Source organism: Bombus fervidus, chromosome 16 (genome assembly GCF_041682495.2).
Source record: "Bombus fervidus isolate BK054 chromosome 16, iyBomFerv1, whole genome shotgun sequence".
Lineage (NCBI taxonomy): Eukaryota > Metazoa > Arthropoda > Insecta > Hymenoptera > Apidae > Bombus > Bombus fervidus.
Genome location: NC_091532.1, coordinates 5764101 through 5780103, shown reverse-complemented (window position 1 = coordinate 5780103; position 16003 = coordinate 5764101). Strand labels below are relative to the sequence as shown.

The 16003-nt window shown below is 28.6% G+C and overlaps 6 protein-coding genes across 11 annotated transcripts; 3 read left to right on the top strand and 3 right to left on the bottom strand.

Annotated features, from left to right (window-relative positions):
• Positions 1-781: 781 nt before the first annotated feature.
• U2af38 (U2 small nuclear riboprotein auxiliary factor 38) lies at positions 782-2342 on the top strand. The gene is made up of 5 exons (XM_072019141.1): positions 782-1012; positions 1091-1178; positions 1477-1543; positions 1633-1921; positions 2052-2342. Exons 1-5 carry the CDS (start codon positions 969-971, stop codon positions 2287-2289), a joined length of 726 nt encoding a protein of 241 aa, XP_071875242.1. The 5' UTR covers positions 782-968; the 3' UTR covers positions 2290-2342.
• A 592-nt stretch (positions 2343-2934) lies between these two features.
• LOC139995540 (uncharacterized) lies at positions 2935-7320 on the bottom strand. Of its 2 annotated transcripts, none has more exons than XM_072019139.1 (3): positions 6543-7320; positions 4655-5249; positions 2935-4553 (listed from the first exon to the last, which is right to left on the bottom strand). In XM_072019139.1, the coding sequence occupies exons 1-3, from the start codon at positions 7027-7029 to the stop codon at positions 4439-4441; spliced, it is 1197 nt and encodes a 398-aa protein (XP_071875240.1). In that variant the 5' UTR covers positions 7030-7320; the 3' UTR covers positions 2935-4438. The 2 variants fall into 2 exon arrangements, with proteins under 2 accessions (XP_071875240.1, XP_071875241.1); XM_072019140.1 differs by having other exon boundaries at positions 4655-5210; positions 6543-7317.
• A 50-nt stretch (positions 7321-7370) lies between these two features.
• On the top strand, positions 7371-8218 carry Pen-2 (presenilin enhancer, gamma-secretase subunit). The gene is made up of 3 exons (XM_072019142.1): positions 7371-7680; positions 7753-7857; positions 7926-8218. The coding sequence occupies exons 1-3, from the start codon at positions 7620-7622 to the stop codon at positions 8063-8065; spliced, it is 306 nt and encodes a 101-aa protein (XP_071875243.1). The 5' UTR covers positions 7371-7619; the 3' UTR covers positions 8066-8218.
• Mfs16 (major facilitator superfamily transporter 16) lies at positions 8187-11967 on the bottom strand. 3 transcript variants are annotated; one of them, XM_072019135.1, is made up of 9 exons: positions 10883-11967; positions 10727-10805; positions 10509-10644; positions 10080-10436; positions 9644-9688; positions 9232-9433; positions 9004-9152; positions 8548-8850; positions 8187-8472 (listed from the first exon to the last, which is right to left on the bottom strand). In XM_072019135.1, the coding sequence occupies exons 1-9, from the start codon at positions 11157-11159 to the stop codon at positions 8410-8412; spliced, it is 1611 nt and encodes a 536-aa protein (XP_071875236.1). In that variant the 5' UTR covers positions 11160-11967; the 3' UTR covers positions 8187-8409. The 3 variants fall into 3 exon arrangements, with proteins under 3 accessions (XP_071875236.1, XP_071875238.1, XP_071875237.1); XM_072019137.1 differs by having other exon boundaries at positions 10714-10805; positions 10883-11025; XM_072019136.1 differs by lacking the exon at positions 9644-9688 and having other exon boundaries at positions 10883-11966.
• A 533-nt stretch (positions 11968-12500) lies between these two features.
• On the top strand, positions 12501-15559 carry Fancl (E3 ubiquitin-protein ligase Fancl). Of its 3 annotated transcripts, none has more exons than XR_011802091.1 (7): positions 12501-13030; positions 13107-13217; positions 13319-13566; positions 13645-13834; positions 13945-14175; positions 14269-14754; positions 15128-15559. XR_011802091.1 is itself a non-coding variant. In XM_072019873.1 (7 exons), coding segments are annotated over exons 1-7 (1170 nt in total). In that variant the 5' UTR covers positions 12501-12736; the 3' UTR covers positions 14582-15047. The 3 variants fall into 3 exon arrangements, 2 of the variants coding, with proteins under 2 accessions (XP_071875974.1, XP_071875973.1); XM_072019873.1 differs by lacking the exon at positions 15128-15559 and having other exon boundaries at positions 14269-14363; positions 14581-15047; XM_072019872.1 differs by lacking the exon at positions 15128-15559 and having other exon boundaries at positions 14269-15047.
• On the bottom strand, positions 14240-15996 carry LOC139995927 (NADH-cytochrome b5 reductase-like). The gene is made up of 5 exons (XM_072019874.1): positions 15947-15996; positions 15374-15729; positions 15054-15285; positions 14702-14913; positions 14240-14613 (listed from the first exon to the last, which is right to left on the bottom strand). Exons 1-5 carry the CDS (start codon positions 15958-15960, stop codon positions 14426-14428), a joined length of 1002 nt encoding a protein of 333 aa, XP_071875975.1. The 5' UTR covers positions 15961-15996; the 3' UTR covers positions 14240-14425.
• Positions 15997-16003: the final 7 nt, after the last annotated feature.

Below are 16003 nucleotides of genomic sequence, written 5' to 3'. Positions count from 1 at the left end.
CCCTTTCCCTTTTTATGAATTTCATTGATTACTTCCATCTCTTTTATATTAAATACTTATATTACATACTTATTTCACGAATACTACTTTCCTCTAATTAACTTTTTTTAATTTTAAGTAGTTCGTATTGTATTATTATTTATGTCGTACTATATATTGTGTACATAGTAATGCATTGTTGTATTACACTATTATTTTAGTCTCTCATACATTTGATTTGATGAACTTCGCGCTGCTTTCCTATAATACGTCGGTTAACTTATGGCGACACTGGCATGTAACGTCTAGTAATAATGAGAAATTTGGTCAGTATCTCTGATATTGTTTAAACTTTAATATGTTAAAAATAGCTATTTAAACAAACAAAATATCACAAAAAAAGTGTCGCAAACAACTATAAATAATGTGAATGTAAAATAAATATAAATAATTTTACCTTAGAACTAAATTTAAACTCAATCTAGTTAAAACCCCAGAAAATTTCATCATTTTTATTTGCTCTGTGACTATGATCATAGCTTACTATATAATTATATTAATTACTATGTAATTATTCGTAGTATATAATTTTCTGGAATAAGGATAACTGTTGAGTATGATTCTCATTACTAGTCACACGAAAATTTAGTTTTAATTCAAACAACTATCAGAGAGATTTTCTCTCTGCCACTACTATGCTTAATCGATAATGTCACAAAACGTGGGACACGAAAAAGTATTGCATATCAAGTCTATTCTGTATCTAATCTATGCTCATACTTCAGTATGCAAAGCCTGCGAGTCCTCTAGAGATAAAATTTGAAATCGTGTACAATTACTGACAAACCTATTAAGCAATTCTTTTATGATACCGCCATTTTGGATCAGAGCTACAGGCAAACGTTGTATATGTTGTGACAAGCTAAGTTCTTGCATGTTTCACAAAACATTGAGTCTTACCGTTTAGAAATACTAACAGACGACAAAGAATGGCAGAGTATCTAGCATCAATTTTTGGTACAGAGAAAGACAAGTAAGTTGGATCTTTAAGTTTATGCTGAATAGCATTCTCCAAACTAAAATCAACGATATTATTGTCCTTTATTTTTAGAGTAAATTGTTCATTTTATTTCAAAATCGGTGCCTGCCGACATGGAGATAGATGTTCTCGAATTCATAACAAGCCAACTTTTAGTCAGGTAAAAATATCTTAATTAACCTTTAATTTCTTTCAAACTCTTCTTAACATTACTAAGTAGTGTTATATTGCTTTATGTATCTTTTTATATAGAGAATTTCGTTTTTAATTTAAGTTTCTCAGTAATAAATACATTTACATAAAGCATATAAATACAATTATTCATACATATCATTTCAAGTAAATAACTAACAAAAAATATATAAAAATATACAATATATAACAAAGCAATAATATATCAATAACAATATATAATATATAAATATATAGCGAAAAATTCAAGTAATTAACTGTTTTAGACATGTTTGTTGCAAAACCTTTATGTAAATCCTCAAAATTCAGCAAAAAGTGCAGATGGATCTCATCGTAAGTATATTATAGATTAAATTTATGTCATTATTCAGTATTGAAGATAGTAATTTCTACAATCATAATTAATAAACATTATTTTGTAGTGGTGGCAAATGTCTCTGATGAAGAAATGCAAGAACATTATGACAATTTTTTTGAAGATGTCTTTGTTGAATGTGAAGATAAATATGGGGAAATAGAAGAAATGAATGTGTGCGATAATCTTGGGGATCACTTAGTTGGGAATGTTTACATTAAATTCCGAAGAGAAGAAGATGCAGAAAGGGCTGTAAATGACTTGAATAATAGATGGTTTGGTGGAAGACCAGTTTATGCAGAACTTTCTCCAGTCACTGATTTTAGAGAAGCCTGCTGTCGTCAATATGAAATGGGGTATGTAATTACTATTAAATAATAGAAAGTGAATCTGAGGAATTATACAAATTTAATTTTTTTGACATTTTTTTCATTTCTAAGTATATAAAATACTTGTTACAAAAAAAAAAATTCGACGTTCTTGCAGAGAATGCACACGTTCAGGATTTTGTAATTTCATGCATTTGAAACCTATTTCACGAGAATTACGACGTTACTTATATAGTAGAAAAAAGGGTGGTAAAGGACGATCAAGATCACGATCGCGATCCCGTGGCCGTGATCGTAAGCGAAGATCACGGTCTCGTGACAGAAGATCCAGATCCAAAGATCGCCGAAAAGGTAGAGATGATAAAGGTAGAGATGGACGGTCTGGAAGGTATTAATTATGTTATTTTTCAATTGTAATAATCCTTGATAATAAAATGATTTAAATTTACTTATTTCTCTTACGACCGTTTTGTCAAAAATAATGTGTTTGTTAAGATGTTTCTAAATTTTCGTTCATAAACATCTGTCAAATATGTATTTCATTTTTAAAACATTGAATTCTTTTAAACAATAAATTCAAGAAAGTAGATATGGAAATATACTTCTCTTAAAACAAAGTTTGATATATACATAAGTACTTTAAAGGTATGGTCAAAAGATTAAATGATATATAATTACCTAATACATAATTCTAAAATTTATGATAGTGGAAATTATCCCGTAACAAAAATTGACATTCAATAATTTTTTATAATTTGAATTTGTAAAATAGATATACTTTTCTTGATTGTAAAATGAATATATATATATATATATATAATATTATATGTATATATATATATATATTAATTTCCAATGATCATTGAATCTTTATATATAAACGCCATAACTGTATAAAATTATCACAGCATGAAAAAAATTTTGCATGTGTCATAATAAAAATAAAAAATAAAAAATGACGTATCCTTATTTTTAAATACATTGGTTAACTTAAAATGTTAGTACATAACACTAGCACATCAGTAATACTCAAACACAAATTACTTTTATATACCTCAAACTATATTTAGCATTACTTCCAGCAGGAAGCAATAATTATTACAGTATGCAAAGAATTATATTAAATGTTCATAATATAAAAATGAATAAAGAATTCTTATTGATAAAATATTATAAGATTAAATTTTAAACAAATATCTAGCTTTTCCATTAGACACAAAAGATTCTATAAATATTTCTTAAACATCTTTCTATAAACATTCATTTATAATAGGCCAAATTGCTGTTGTACTCATGTCTAGCAATCTTTTTAATATTTTATTACAAGAATAAAAGTACAAAAACTCGCTAGAATATACAAACCAAATAAAAGCCAAGACTCTAGTCAGGATTGTTATAACAAATCATTTGTTTAAAATATTTTGGAAAACGAATTTTTAAGAAATACTTTTGGAAATAATTTTTTTCACTGTAGTAAATTTGTGATTGCAATTATAAAAAATAAAGTGAATATTTGGAAAAAAATTCAATGAAAGAATATACTTTATGTGACTAAATAAATTATCCAAATTTTTCGTATAAATACTTCTAGAAATAATATATAGATTGAATTGTGTTTCAATGTCGTAGCTACATGTACAAAATCGTGATATGCGAATATTAATGAATAATGATATAATGGATGCACGCAATCGCCATTTAATACAATCAATATTATAGTTCTACCTATAAACTATTGCTTCCTACTTTGAAATGATACGAACTCTTTAACAACTTCGTAACGTCATTGCATTGATGTACATGTACTCGTGAATATCACGGATAAAATATATTATGTGAATCATCTTTCGAATTAATCGGGGAGATTTTAAATGCCGTCAATATTAAACACTCATCCATTTGATCTTACAATGCTTTCAGAGTCCAGTTAATTTTAGACAATACTTAAAAACATCTAAATAATTTTACATGAATAAGTGTATCATATTTTGTGAACATCAAGGTATAATACACAGTAGACGCATTTATGTTTCCTTCCTCCAGTAACTATTAACAATTACAATGTAATGTAAAAAGTATATTAAAGTGGTACAATTGAGTCCGACGGAAAAGACGTATTTTGTTGTTTATTCTCATCAGAATTTCTCCAAAATATACTGTATACAATATTTTACTTTAAGTATAAATATATACAGTTGTATTATGAGAGCGCACTAGGTATCATTTAGTGTGACTCGAGACATAAGATTGAGCAGTGCGCAATATTCTACTTTATATGTCTCAGAAGATACACTACCTTCTTCAGTGTAATATTATTTTATTTTTTATAGTAGTATAGTGCTTGTGATATCTATTTACTTTGCGTCTAAGCACAGAGGTATAAATTGATTAATTAATTTCTTCTCTTAAGATAACTAACAGCTTTAGTTACGTCCTGCCCTCATCACTTATATCATGAAAATATTTACACTGTTTACGTTACTAATTAATGATTACGATATTCCATTTATAGGTTTATAAGATATGAGATCATTGTTAGGGGGGCTAATCAGCATAAACAATGAATTGTTGATTATCCACATCTGCAACTTCAACTTGTACAAATTGAGGTTGTTGAAGTTGAATTTGTTGTACTCCTCTGCCAATAGCATTACGTGACCTACAAATGTCAAATATTCCATGTTACTAAGTAATAATTCTTTACTTAAAAAAAAAAGAAATAAAAATATATCAAAAATAAAAAAAAGATTGTTTACTTACTTAGCCTTTGCATGTGTTAATATATGTGACTTTAAATTCGTTGATTGTGCAAATTTTTTGCTACATCCATCAAATGGGCAAACATAAGGTCTGTCTCCTGTATGAATTCTAACATGAGTGCGAAGATTGAAATCCAGGCTAAACCTTTTACCACATCCTTCAAATGTACATTGGAAAGGTTTTTCTCCTGTATGAACCAACTGGTGCCTTTTCAATTTGGAACTTTCAACAAAAGCTTTCCCACATTCTGCGCATACATGCACTCTTGGTCCATGGGTATGTAAATGTTTACGCATTGCACTATTATCTCTGAACATTTTTGTGCATCCTTTATGTGGACAGGCTATAGTGCGCTCTACACCATCTAGAACAGGTGGTTTGCGTACTTTCAATTTATGACCAGGCCTAGCAAATTCTGCCAATTGCTTTGGATCCGAAAGGTCAAGACCTGGCATTCCATCGGAAATGGAGCTTCCAGAGTGATTGAATTTGGCATTGGATTTACCAGTCATGTATTCTGTGTAGTCTGGATCAGGCTCTGGATTAGAGCCTTCATCTGGAACATCCACCAGGTGAGGAGCTAATAGGACACTCCCTTTAACAACAACAAGCAGTCCCAAACAAAAGCTACTATATTTATTTTTTATTATTTAAATCACGTATTTTTATTTGTGTATAATAGCAGAATAAACTTTAAAAATAGACAAATGTTTTACACAAACCGTTTCAACTGAAAATGCTAAATATTTAAAGGCAAGATTACATAATATGTTATCAATATCTTTATTTATATTTTTCATATAAAATAAGTCCTCTCTTTTCTTTTTCTCTGTTTAAAAACTCGTATACATTCAAATATTATATGTTAACAAGTAATTTAAGTTTTATACAAATCATACATTTTAGAAAATTAAAATTCATGAATTTCCATATACAAAATTACCTAAATTACCTATATATATACATTTGAGATCCTTCTTCCTTGCATAGGTATAATAAAGGGTATATTTAATATTAATATAACCCATAATACATTAAAAGCAAAAATAGATTTTTACTAAAAAATTCTTAATTTCTTTCTTATAATATATATAGTTATTTTAAGACATATTAAATATGAATCGATTTATATAATACTCAGGTATGATAAAAACATAATTTGCATATTTGTTGGTCTGCTTTATAATTCTTTTCATACCTTTTTATTTATTTTTATTTGGCAACATATAATCTTAATGAAGGGAAATAAAAATATATTTGAATCTTTTAAATTGATTCAATAATTGCAAACGTTTAAGAAGAAATGTAGGTATATAATATGAAATGACGTAAGAAGACCGAATGTTTCATACTTGGAAGGATCAATTTATCTTTTCTAGGTAATATTTTATGTATAAAAACAATAAATTACGTGTTTATTTAAATAAGAATTTAATTAAACTAATATAATGATGAAAAAATGGTAAAAAATTAGGTAATAATCTGCATATAAAAAAACAAAGATAACATAAGAGAGTAGAGCTTTGTCGATTCTGCTGTAAGTACAGCTCCGCCATTATCATTCAACAGGACAGATCCACGTAAAAGAAGCCATTTTCAAAATATGGCTGCCCCCTGGTAGCATAATGGCGTTCCCTCGATCAAAACAAACAACGTAAACTGTCAACGAATTCATCGATAATAAAGACTCAAAGGACCCGACTAATTTCTTTGGTAAACCCGTGTGAAAAGCACGGTATTGATTCGAGACCACCGGAAGTGCGTATGAAACAATGTATGTGGAGATACACTCGTTACAAAAGTTTTTCTCTAGCGAATTTATCTATTCGGTCAGTGTTTCATCCGAATTATCGAAAAGGTTAGGAAAAATAAATAATGAGAAACCTACCGTCGTCGGTACCCGATGCCCACATCGTCACTGAGAATTCACCTTCAAGCGTCTTGATTTGCACTTGCTTCTGCTCCCACTTTCTAGCCTTCGTCTCCGAACCCATTTCCCCAAAAATCGTATGATCGGACGATCTGAATTTCGACGAACCGCTTTTCTTGGTCTTCTTAGGACCTTTCTTCGATGGGCCAGGGCTTGATTCAACATAAATATCGCTCTCCGGGACCGGAATCTGATCATATACGCTTAGTGGATCACTACCAACGATTTCCTCTTGCGTCTGTAGTATGATTTCTTCGCGTCCTGGCTCTGGAAGTGTTTGAAGGGCTATCATCGGCTGACCATCTTCACCCTCGATCGTAGTTTCCACAGTCTCACACGGTATTTCCACCGGTATCGTTTCTATTTCAACCTCTTGGATATCTGGTTGAATCTCCACTTCAGTTATTATGTCCGAGGACGCCATATTAATCTCTGCTGACGCCATGTTACTAATCAAAATGGCTGGCCACAGTTACTCGCGCGACAAGCGGAACACCAAGTTAACTGATCACGTGACCTGCTCCCACCATTGCGATTAAGAAAATGGTGCTCATTCAAAACTTCGTGAAGTCGTCTAAAGCGAATCTCTCTATTTCAAGTCTTCACTTTAATTCTCCGCATAAAATATGAGTTTCGCGTATAATTAATTGTATATAACAATCGCGTAATAACGTTTAACGATAGTGTATGTATTTTTGAAACATTTTCCACGGTATATTTTTGTTCAGTACATTTCTTATGAGAACAATTAAGATACGTCTTTCCATCTTTCTTTTTTTTTTTTTTAACTATTTTAACTGCTCCATCTATCGAGAAAATGTAGTAACATTTCCACTTGAAAGAAAATCTTAAATTTTAGTTTGACATGTAACGAATGCGTTTTTTATTGCATTTTTTCGCAGATCTTCTCGTTCTTATTAACACTTCGAACAATTTTTTGAGATATATGCAGATGAATTAAAATAACGTTGCGTTCCACATTTGTGTATCTGATGTAACAAAGATATAGGTTATAATTTTCAGATTGTTGATACGATGGATTTGTCAAAAATACCAAATGACAAAAAATTGTATCTTTGTAAGTGGTATTTTAGGGGTAAGTTACATATGTTTAATTGCACTGTTTCGTTTATATAGATATATGTAAATATTTTGTTGTATTTTGTAGCTGGATTTGTTTTTCTACCGTTCCTTTGGGCTGTGAATGCTATTTGGTTTGCAAAAGAAGCTTTTGTTGAACCACATTACGAGGAACAAAAACAAATTAAGAGATGTAGGTCATATTTTTTATAACACCACTGTCTAATGTATAACATATATTTTGTTCATATTAATTTTCAGATGTAATATTTTCTGCAATTGGAGCAACTATATGGTCAGCTGCTCTTTTAGCATGGATCGTTACATTTCAAACACAAAGAGCAGCATGGGGTGAATTTGCAGATTCTATTAGTTACATAATTCCAACAGGCATTCCTTGATGTTAAGAGATACTTATTTTTATTTAATTGTTTATGAGTGACTTATTATATTTTTAATTTGTGAAATAAAATTGTTTCTTTCTTCTTGGCATTTTATTAAATAACAAGTTTTAATAGTCTAAGTTGTAAAAATATACTGTTTATTCAGGTGCACTGGTGTTAACTATTTCTAGAACTTAATAATACATACATTTTAGACATATATAATTTGACATGATTGAACATAAAGTGCAATATTTTATACATTTTATCATTTATAAAAAAGTTAAAATACAAATACATATTTGAAGAATTTGTTTATTTACGTACATCCATTATCTTTTACATAATGTATGAGAATAAAATTAAATGGCCCTCCGCCGTCGTCTATATAGTTGTATATCTCTGTAAACTAACCTTGATAAAAGCTAAAACAGTATATGTTACATTACAAAATTGGAATATGGGTTATTTCTTAGATATTTGATGTTGAGTAAAATTACCAATAATGCCAACATGTCAGCAACCATGAGCATATAAAACACATTATGCCAACCAGTCCAACGAGCTACCACTCCTGCTAACAGTGGACCTACAGCAGCTCCAATACTGCCTGTACCATCGATAATTGCAGTAACTGTTGCTAAAGCTTTAGAATTGTTTCCCAAACTGGGATGGGTTCCTAGTTCAGCAGATACTGCAGTTGTTATCAATGCGTATGGTCCATTTACTAATAAACCAGCTATTAGTAACAATACTATGTTGATTGCCCAACCAGTACTCCCAATGTAGTCATATAGGAATAACTATATAGTGAATTACAAAAAATTATACTCTATAGAAATAAATAATTATTAATCTAATAATGATATTTAAATCTTAAGTTGCTACAAATTATTAACATTTTACGTTATTTATATAAGTTATTTATAAATTTTTAATTTAAAAAAGTTATATACCACTGGAACTGCAAATCCAAGCATGACTGCACATGTTAGAGCACTTTTTCCAGTATAATCAGACAAAACACCAGCTGCTATTGCACCCATTATGCCACCAACATCAAATAAAGTAGAAAGATCTGCACTTAATGTTGTGCTGTAAGTAGCTAAAAATGAACAAAAATAGTTACATAATATTTTAGTATAATATATACAATTTTTAATTATAATTTAAAGAATACTCACTGGAAGCTGCAATATACAATGGTAACCAATATAGGAATGTATAGCTTACAAGTTTTGCAAAAAATAAAGAGAGAGAATATTCTATGACTCCAGGTATCATCATAGCTTCTATGAATCCAATTGCATTTCCTCTATGATTCTCTTGTATGTGTCTATGCCTTGGTAATATTGGACTAGTTTCAGATCGTCCATTTTCAATGTCCTTACAAAATAAGCTTTTTATAAATATTCAAAGAAATATAAGAAAAATATTGATAGAGTATATACATGCAAAATTTAAATATATTATAAAAAAAATACCAAAGAAATAATCTAAATATTAAAATACTACAAACACTGAAATGCTACTTGTGTTAATGTAGTTATATGAAGTATAACATTAATTACATAAAAAAATGAAGCATGCACTTACATTAATATCGACTTGTTCGCGGTAGGCACAACGATAAGTGAGACGCTAAGTACAGTAAATGAGTCATTTTTAGTGAGCATACAATATGTACAAAACAAATATATGTAAATATAAAACAGATATAAACACAAAAATCTAATGGATAACTAATTAAATTTTTACTCAATGTTATGAGATTAAATAATTAATGACTATTTGAATAAAAAGCATTATCAAACATCTACATATTCAACTATTAAAATAAAAGAAAGTGAAATACTAATATTATTTGCTAATTATTTTATAACATATGATATTAATACATGAAATATTCAAAAAAGTTTGATGTTTGCATTCCAGTGCTAGCACAGACAATAATAATTACACAATGCTATTAGTAGTGCACAACATGCTAAAAAGTAAATAGAAACTTCACTAAAGAATATATTTAACTTACATTGTGTACATTTCCATATTCATCTGCACTATTTCCTTCATCTGAACTATGGGCAGCCTCAAATTTCCTATATCTAAGTGGGGCAGGTGGTACACATCCTATGTCTGTAGGATTTGGTACTAGGAATAAAAATATTATGAATCCTGTTAAGCCCATTATTATTCCAGGTACCATGAAACTTAGACCCCAATTAGATTCCACAAATTTGGCAGCTATTAAACTGCCCAAAATATTGCCTAATGATGTATGAGAATTCCATATTCCAAAGATCAATCCTCTTTTTGCTTTTCCAAACCAATTTCCTACAACTGTAACTACACCTGGCCAACCTGATGTTTGAAAGACACCACCAATGGCCTAGATATGATAATAATTTATGATTATCTAAAATAAATTTATACAAGTAATGAATCATTTCCATACACTTACTTGAACCAGAACAAAATACCATAAACTATGAATATTGTATGGCTTAGCAATACCAAAGAGATAACAAGATATACCAGATGCAAGCATCCCAAATGCAAGAAAATATCGTAGATTTGCTCTTTCTGCTATGAAACCACTGCACATAAAAATGTAAAATTACTATCAAAATAATCTTTATGATCTCCGATCTCATAAATAAGCTCACTTCAATATGTCACCTGAGGAACATGGCAGCTGCATATGCAAACAGGAATGCAGAGTCCAAAATGCCCAGTAATGCTGGAGCATCTGCAGTATCTATTTAAAATAAAAGATATAAGCTATACATGTCTAAATCACTTTAAATTGGGAAGTTATGCTAATATTATACTTACCAAATGGAGCCCAATCACACCAAGTATCTTGATTACTACTGTTAATTACAAAGTCTGGAGGTGGTGATAAAGTGCTACAGTTGAAACTCAACACATTTTTTACAACGGACATGGGCTTTCGTGTCATATGGTAACAGGTATATGCTAAATATGTGAGTGCTAAAATAACGCCTTGATGCCATGTCATTCGATTGACACGACTATGAGCGCAGCATTTCACAAATGCATTTTCAATAACTTGCAAACCCCATGGTTGATCTCTTAATGGGCTGGTCATACTTGTTAAAATATATTTTCTTCACTATTATCAATAGCTTTTAATATAATTAACTTATTATAGGCATTAAAAATATCTTGAAGTTTATTATATAAAATTATTACTTTAAGTATTTTGTATCTTTTATCTTCAATTTTTCTCTTTTTTCAAATCAACAAAATACTTTTTATTTATATCATTTAAAATTATATAGATAATATCTTTAGTCATATATTAATACTTTGGTCACAATTAAAGATAGTATTGTGTTCTTTCAAAGTTACTTCTGTTTATAAAATTAATCACTCCCACAAAAATTTAGTATTAATAATACATAATTATTTCAATATATATAATACAACAATGAAAATTTCACAATGTTTCTCTTAACTACACTGTGATCCTTATTGTGTTACGACAATTATGAATATTGTATGAACTATAATATCAATATGTATACTTTTCTTTTTAATTTTTTCAATGTCACCTTTTTTCTGTATTTTCTGTCTTCATTGATATTTTTATTGTATTCAACATTTTTAGTTAGCAATGACAGAATGATTCTTTTACGGAAAGTAGACAGTAAATTCCGTAAAATATAAGCTATGACTCATAACCTACAATGAAAGGAATGTTGCAGAAGTACATGATATCGCGAATACGTGTTTATAACATAATTGACTTTGTTTATGTTACGATACACTATAATTACATTTTCACTGTCTTTAAACAATTACATGAAATATAATTTTATTTTAAACTAAATGGAATGTTTACTAGCTATAATGACAAATGATGTTTACGTACTTACGTATGGGAAACTTAAAATGTGCATACGTAGTACGTATACACAATATATATACATGATGTGCTTACTATGAGTATTGCCAACTTATTAAATCTTCAAGGTTACTAAAATTTTCATTTGATATATTACAAATTACGAATCGTAAATACAACATGCATAAGTATAAGTTTACAATATTACAATGTCTAAAAACTTATATTTGAAAGTTCAATAATGTGATATAAAAGATAATATAAATTATACGAAACAATTCTTGAAATTACAATTATATTACAAACTATTTATAAAGATAAATTCAACTTAATTTTGATATATTAAACTAATATGTATTAAACTAATAAATTCATGCAATAAATCAAAATAAAACTAATTTTATGATTGATCTATAGTTCTGTCTAATGAGATAAGATAGTAACATAAACATAATTTCATTGCTACGGCTACAACTATTGGTTATCGACTAGTGACATTCGAGTTTCACTATATAGGCTTACTGTTTAGTTTAACTTCCAGTTATAGATTTTAACACAATTGAGCATTGACCGCTAAATTAGAATATTATAAGTTGTACTATACTTTGTTCTTGTGACTTTGTTTATGTTTGTTGACTCAACTTGGGTGGAGTATAAGATTGTTACATCACATAATATAAAAGTGCATTAGATATCAGATCTATTTGCATTTTGTTTGTGATATAATATACTTTTGTGAAGGCGGTAGATGTCATATACAATGTTATATCTTATAATTTATATAGACAAGAAGAATAAAAAGTAATAAATTTATCATAATGATTAACAACGATTATAAATCTATGATTCAATGGCATCCAGAAATGATATTAATTTCTAAAAGACCAATGACATGGAAAGGATTTTTAGAAGTTCCATGCATTTCAGGACGAAATATGCGAATTAGGCTAAAATTAATTGTGCATAATTATCCATTACTATCTAATGCAGAAATTAATTTTGGTAAAGAAATTGCATTTATACGAAGTGAAGGATTTAATGAAAAAGTGAAAGATTTAATGCATAATGTCACTAAAGTATCAACATTTCTAAAACAATTACAATTGCTAATCGTGAGTGTATAGTTATTTGTAACAACTATTTATATCTTATTTATATATCATTTATGTAACAATATTTTCCAAACAGAGTAGTTTCATCAACTCTAGTCATGTTATTGAAAATTATGAATATGATGCAGTAGATGATCAAGTAATTGAAATGTTAGCAGAATTAAGAAATTTACTTCAGATACCCTCTGTACGTGAAAAATTTATACAATTACTGTTAAATAAATTCTTATGTGCCCAAATTTCAGACAATAATTAAATGTTGTAAATGTTGAAATCACATTATTATAGGGAATTAAAATATCAGCTAATAATACGATAAATATAATTGAATTATCTTTGAACAATGTGGCTGTAAGATTGCAGAAAACAAGCCATAGAACATGTCCATGGACAGTTGTTTATTCAGATTTACCTGAAATACCTTCTCTTGGGCCTTTCGAAAAGAATCTGTCAACATTAAATATAGCCAGAAATAAACTTAGATTACAAGTAGAAATGCTTGAGAAATCATGGTCAAATTTGAAGCAAATTGATCAGTAAGAACATAGACATATTTATTTTCAATCTTCTCCTCAATTTCTAATTTAACATATGTGTTATTTTCAAATGATTAGGAACTGCTGGGTAATAGATCCATTGCCTCCAAAACCAAGCCATCTTTATCGACGAATTTACTTAACACCATCTTTATCAATGTTCATTAAAATAGATCCTTTGAATCATATGGATTTGCCAGAAATTAAATTTATGGGTAGTGATACTGAAGTTGAATCAATGACAGAACTAGTTTCTAAGAATTTATATGTGTGTAATATTTGAAGTATATTGCTAGTTTTACATTATAATAATATTGTAAAATAATAGCATTAAAATATGTTGAAGTATGTAATATAAGTACCATAATACTTTTTCAGAAATGGAATCCAAGCTGTGATATTATAAATAATTTAATGGTGTTATTAGATATAGACATATTTCCTAAACAGGAAATGAAGAAAGAAGCTGTCGAAGATTACAATGTTGTTGTTGCTGATGAAGAATGTTGTATTTGTTTTTCCCTAAAATTAGACAGTGTGACTCTGCCTGATAAGATTTGTAATAATGAAAAATGTAGGAAACATTTCCATACATCTTGTTTATTGCAGGTATGTTTGTATACATGAAAAAGGATTATAGAGATAACTTTTAATTAATTGCTCAGATCTCATATAATATTTATAAATTTATTTTATCTTCAGTGGTTACAAGCGATTGCTGGAAATCATGTTATATTTGATCATATTCATGGTTCATGCCCCAACTGCAAAGAGAGCATATCATGTCACATTAAATGGTAATACAATTAAATTACAAAAACTACATAACATAATGATCTTTTCTATGACTCATGTATTTTCATTCAAACACGTGTATATGTATATAATTCATGCATTTTACCCACTGTACAACAGATCTATTAAAATGACTAGAACCACATATTAAGATTAATGTAGTACTAGCTATTTTATCTTGAAGTATTTCAAAGATTGATTTCTCATTTAATCTTCCAGATTTTACATCTATACCATGGAGATTGCAAACATCTAAAATATAAAATACAAGAAAGTATTTATAATTATATAAAAATGTGGTTTTTATAGTAGAAAAAAACTTATTTAAAAAATTACTTACTTTGCAATTGTGATATGTGCAATGTACACTTGAAGTTCCAATAATCTGATAAGGTTTGTAGTTCTTTTTTTAGGGGAATCTGCAGTATGTTTTTAAATCCTCCAATGAGATGAACCTTTGTCTCTTCTGATTCATTGTCAACAATTGATTTTGCTATAGGATAAACTGCAGTTATCCCAGATCCCATACTAAACATAATAATTGTTTGAAAACTGAAAAGCATTCAATATATTTAAAATAATATTTTCTCTACCATCCATTTTGTATTACTAATACCAAAAATTATACGTTATAAATTTATATTAAGCAAAAAGATAACTGAACAAAATATATAATTTCATAATTCGCATACCTATTGGTTTCATATTTAAAATTTCCATATGGTCCTCTAATACGAACTGTATTACCTATTTTTATGCTTTCTAGATATTGACTAAATTTTCCATTTGGATAAATTCTAATTAGGAATTCAATAGAGTCATCTGTGAAAGAAATTGGTGTGTATGGTTTGGCAGCATCATGTAAATGTAATATAACATATTGTCCTGGATCAATTAATATACTGTAATCTTTATAATTATTTTCTATAAAAGAAGTAAATAATTATTAATACTATAAACAATTGCAAATAATTTTTATAAATAATGTATTTAAAAATAAAAAATTATATACCATTATATTTCAAAACAAGTAAAATATAACATTCAGATATTTCCTGTATACCAGAAACCACAAAATTTCTGTACGCATATAAATGTAATACATTTGATCTGTTGTTGATTTTTATATTCTGCTTCTTTTTTCTTTCATATTCTTCGAGTAATTTTTTATGTACATCAAAAATACAAGGATCACATGCACTGTGGCAACAATCTTCCTGTGATGGTGTTACTGGTCTACTATCTTTATTATTGTTATCAGTAAACATACTATATAAGACTGGTAAAACCAATTTCAATTTTGTATTTTTTGTCTTATATGTATACAGGGTATTCCAAACATCAGTGGTCAAACTGTATGAACTTAATCTACAAGCAAAAAGATAAAATAATTTTATAAAAATGTGTTAGTAAACGCTTTGTTGCAAAATTACAAAGAAATATAGTATGTACGAAATAAGTAATATTGTTAATAAACGCTCTGTTGCAAAATTATAAAAAAATATTGTACACGTGAAATATGTAACGACACATTTTCTGTCGCAGCATACAAAAGTTGACTGTATTATTGTGTCAGCATAATTACAAGTTTATTACCATGTGGTAACAATTCCGTGTTGTTAATAGTTAAAATACTAATCAT

What these genes read in the sequence shown, in the direction of transcription:
- Pen-2 (XM_072019142.1), top strand. Translation starts at nt 7,620, where the DNA reads ATGGATTTGTCAAAAATACCAAATGACAAAAAATTGTATCTTTGTAAG. An exon ending in TTGTAAGTGGTATTTTAGGG is followed by an intron (nt 7,681 to 7,752) that starts GTAAGTTACATA and finishes TGTATTTTGTAG; the next exon opens with CTGGATTTGTTTTTCTACCG. An exon ending in ACAAAAACAAATTAAGAGAT is followed by an intron (nt 7,858 to 7,925) that starts GTAGGTCATATT and finishes ATTAATTTTCAG; the next exon opens with ATGTAATATTTTCTGCAATT.
- LOC139995540 (XM_072019139.1), bottom strand. Translation starts at nt 7,029, where the DNA reads ATGGCGTCAGCAGAGATTAATATGGCGTCCTCGGACATAATAACTGAA. An exon ending in GGCATCGGGTACCGACGACG is followed by an intron (nt 5,250 to 6,542) that starts GTAGGTTTCTCA and finishes TTGTTGTTAAAG; the next exon opens with GGAGTGTCCTATTAGCTCCT. An exon ending in TTAACACATGCAAAGGCTAA is followed by an intron (nt 4,554 to 4,654) that starts GTAAGTAAACAA and finishes TGACATTTGTAG; the next exon opens with GTCACGTAATGCTATTGGCA.
- U2af38 (XM_072019141.1), top strand. Translation starts at nt 969, where the DNA reads ATGGCAGAGTATCTAGCATCAATTTTTGGTACAGAGAAAGACAA. An exon ending in ACAAGCCAACTTTTAGTCAG is followed by an intron (nt 1,179 to 1,476) that starts GTAAAAATATCT and finishes TAACTGTTTTAG; the next exon opens with ACATGTTTGTTGCAAAACCT. An exon ending in AAGTGCAGATGGATCTCATC is followed by an intron (nt 1,544 to 1,632) that starts GTAAGTATATTA and finishes ATTATTTTGTAG; the next exon opens with TGGTGGCAAATGTCTCTGAT.
- Mfs16 (XM_072019135.1), bottom strand. Translation starts at nt 11,159, where the DNA reads ATGACCAGCCCATTAAGAGATCAACCATGGGGTTTGCAAGTTATTGAA. An exon ending in AATATGGAAATGTACACAAT is followed by an intron (nt 9,689 to 10,079) that starts GTAAGTTAAATA and finishes TACTGTACTTAG; the next exon opens with CGTCTCACTTATCGTTGTGC. An exon ending in GCGAACAAGTCGATATTAAT is followed by an intron (nt 9,434 to 9,643) that starts GTAAGTGCATGC and finishes TTATTTTGTAAG; the next exon opens with GACATTGAAAATGGACGATC.
- LOC139995927 (XM_072019874.1), bottom strand. An exon ending in ACTTGTTTTGAAATATAATG is followed by an intron (nt 15,286 to 15,373) that starts GTATATAATTTT and finishes CTTCTTTTATAG; the next exon opens with AAAATAATTATAAAGATTAC. An exon ending in GCACATATCACAATTGCAAA is followed by an intron (nt 14,614 to 14,701) that starts GTAAGTAATTTT and finishes TTTATATTTTAG; the next exon opens with ATGTTTGCAATCTCCATGGT.
- Fancl (XM_072019872.1), top strand. Translation starts at nt 12,737, where the DNA reads ATGATTAACAACGATTATAAATCTATGATTCAATGGCATCCAGAAATG. An exon ending in ATTTACTTCAGATACCCTCT is followed by an intron (nt 13,218 to 13,318) that starts GTACGTGAAAAA and finishes ACATTATTATAG; the next exon opens with GGAATTAAAATATCAGCTAA. An exon ending in ATACATCTTGTTTATTGCAG is followed by an intron (nt 14,176 to 14,268) that starts GTATGTTTGTAT and finishes TTTTATCTTCAG; the next exon opens with TGGTTACAAGCGATTGCTGG.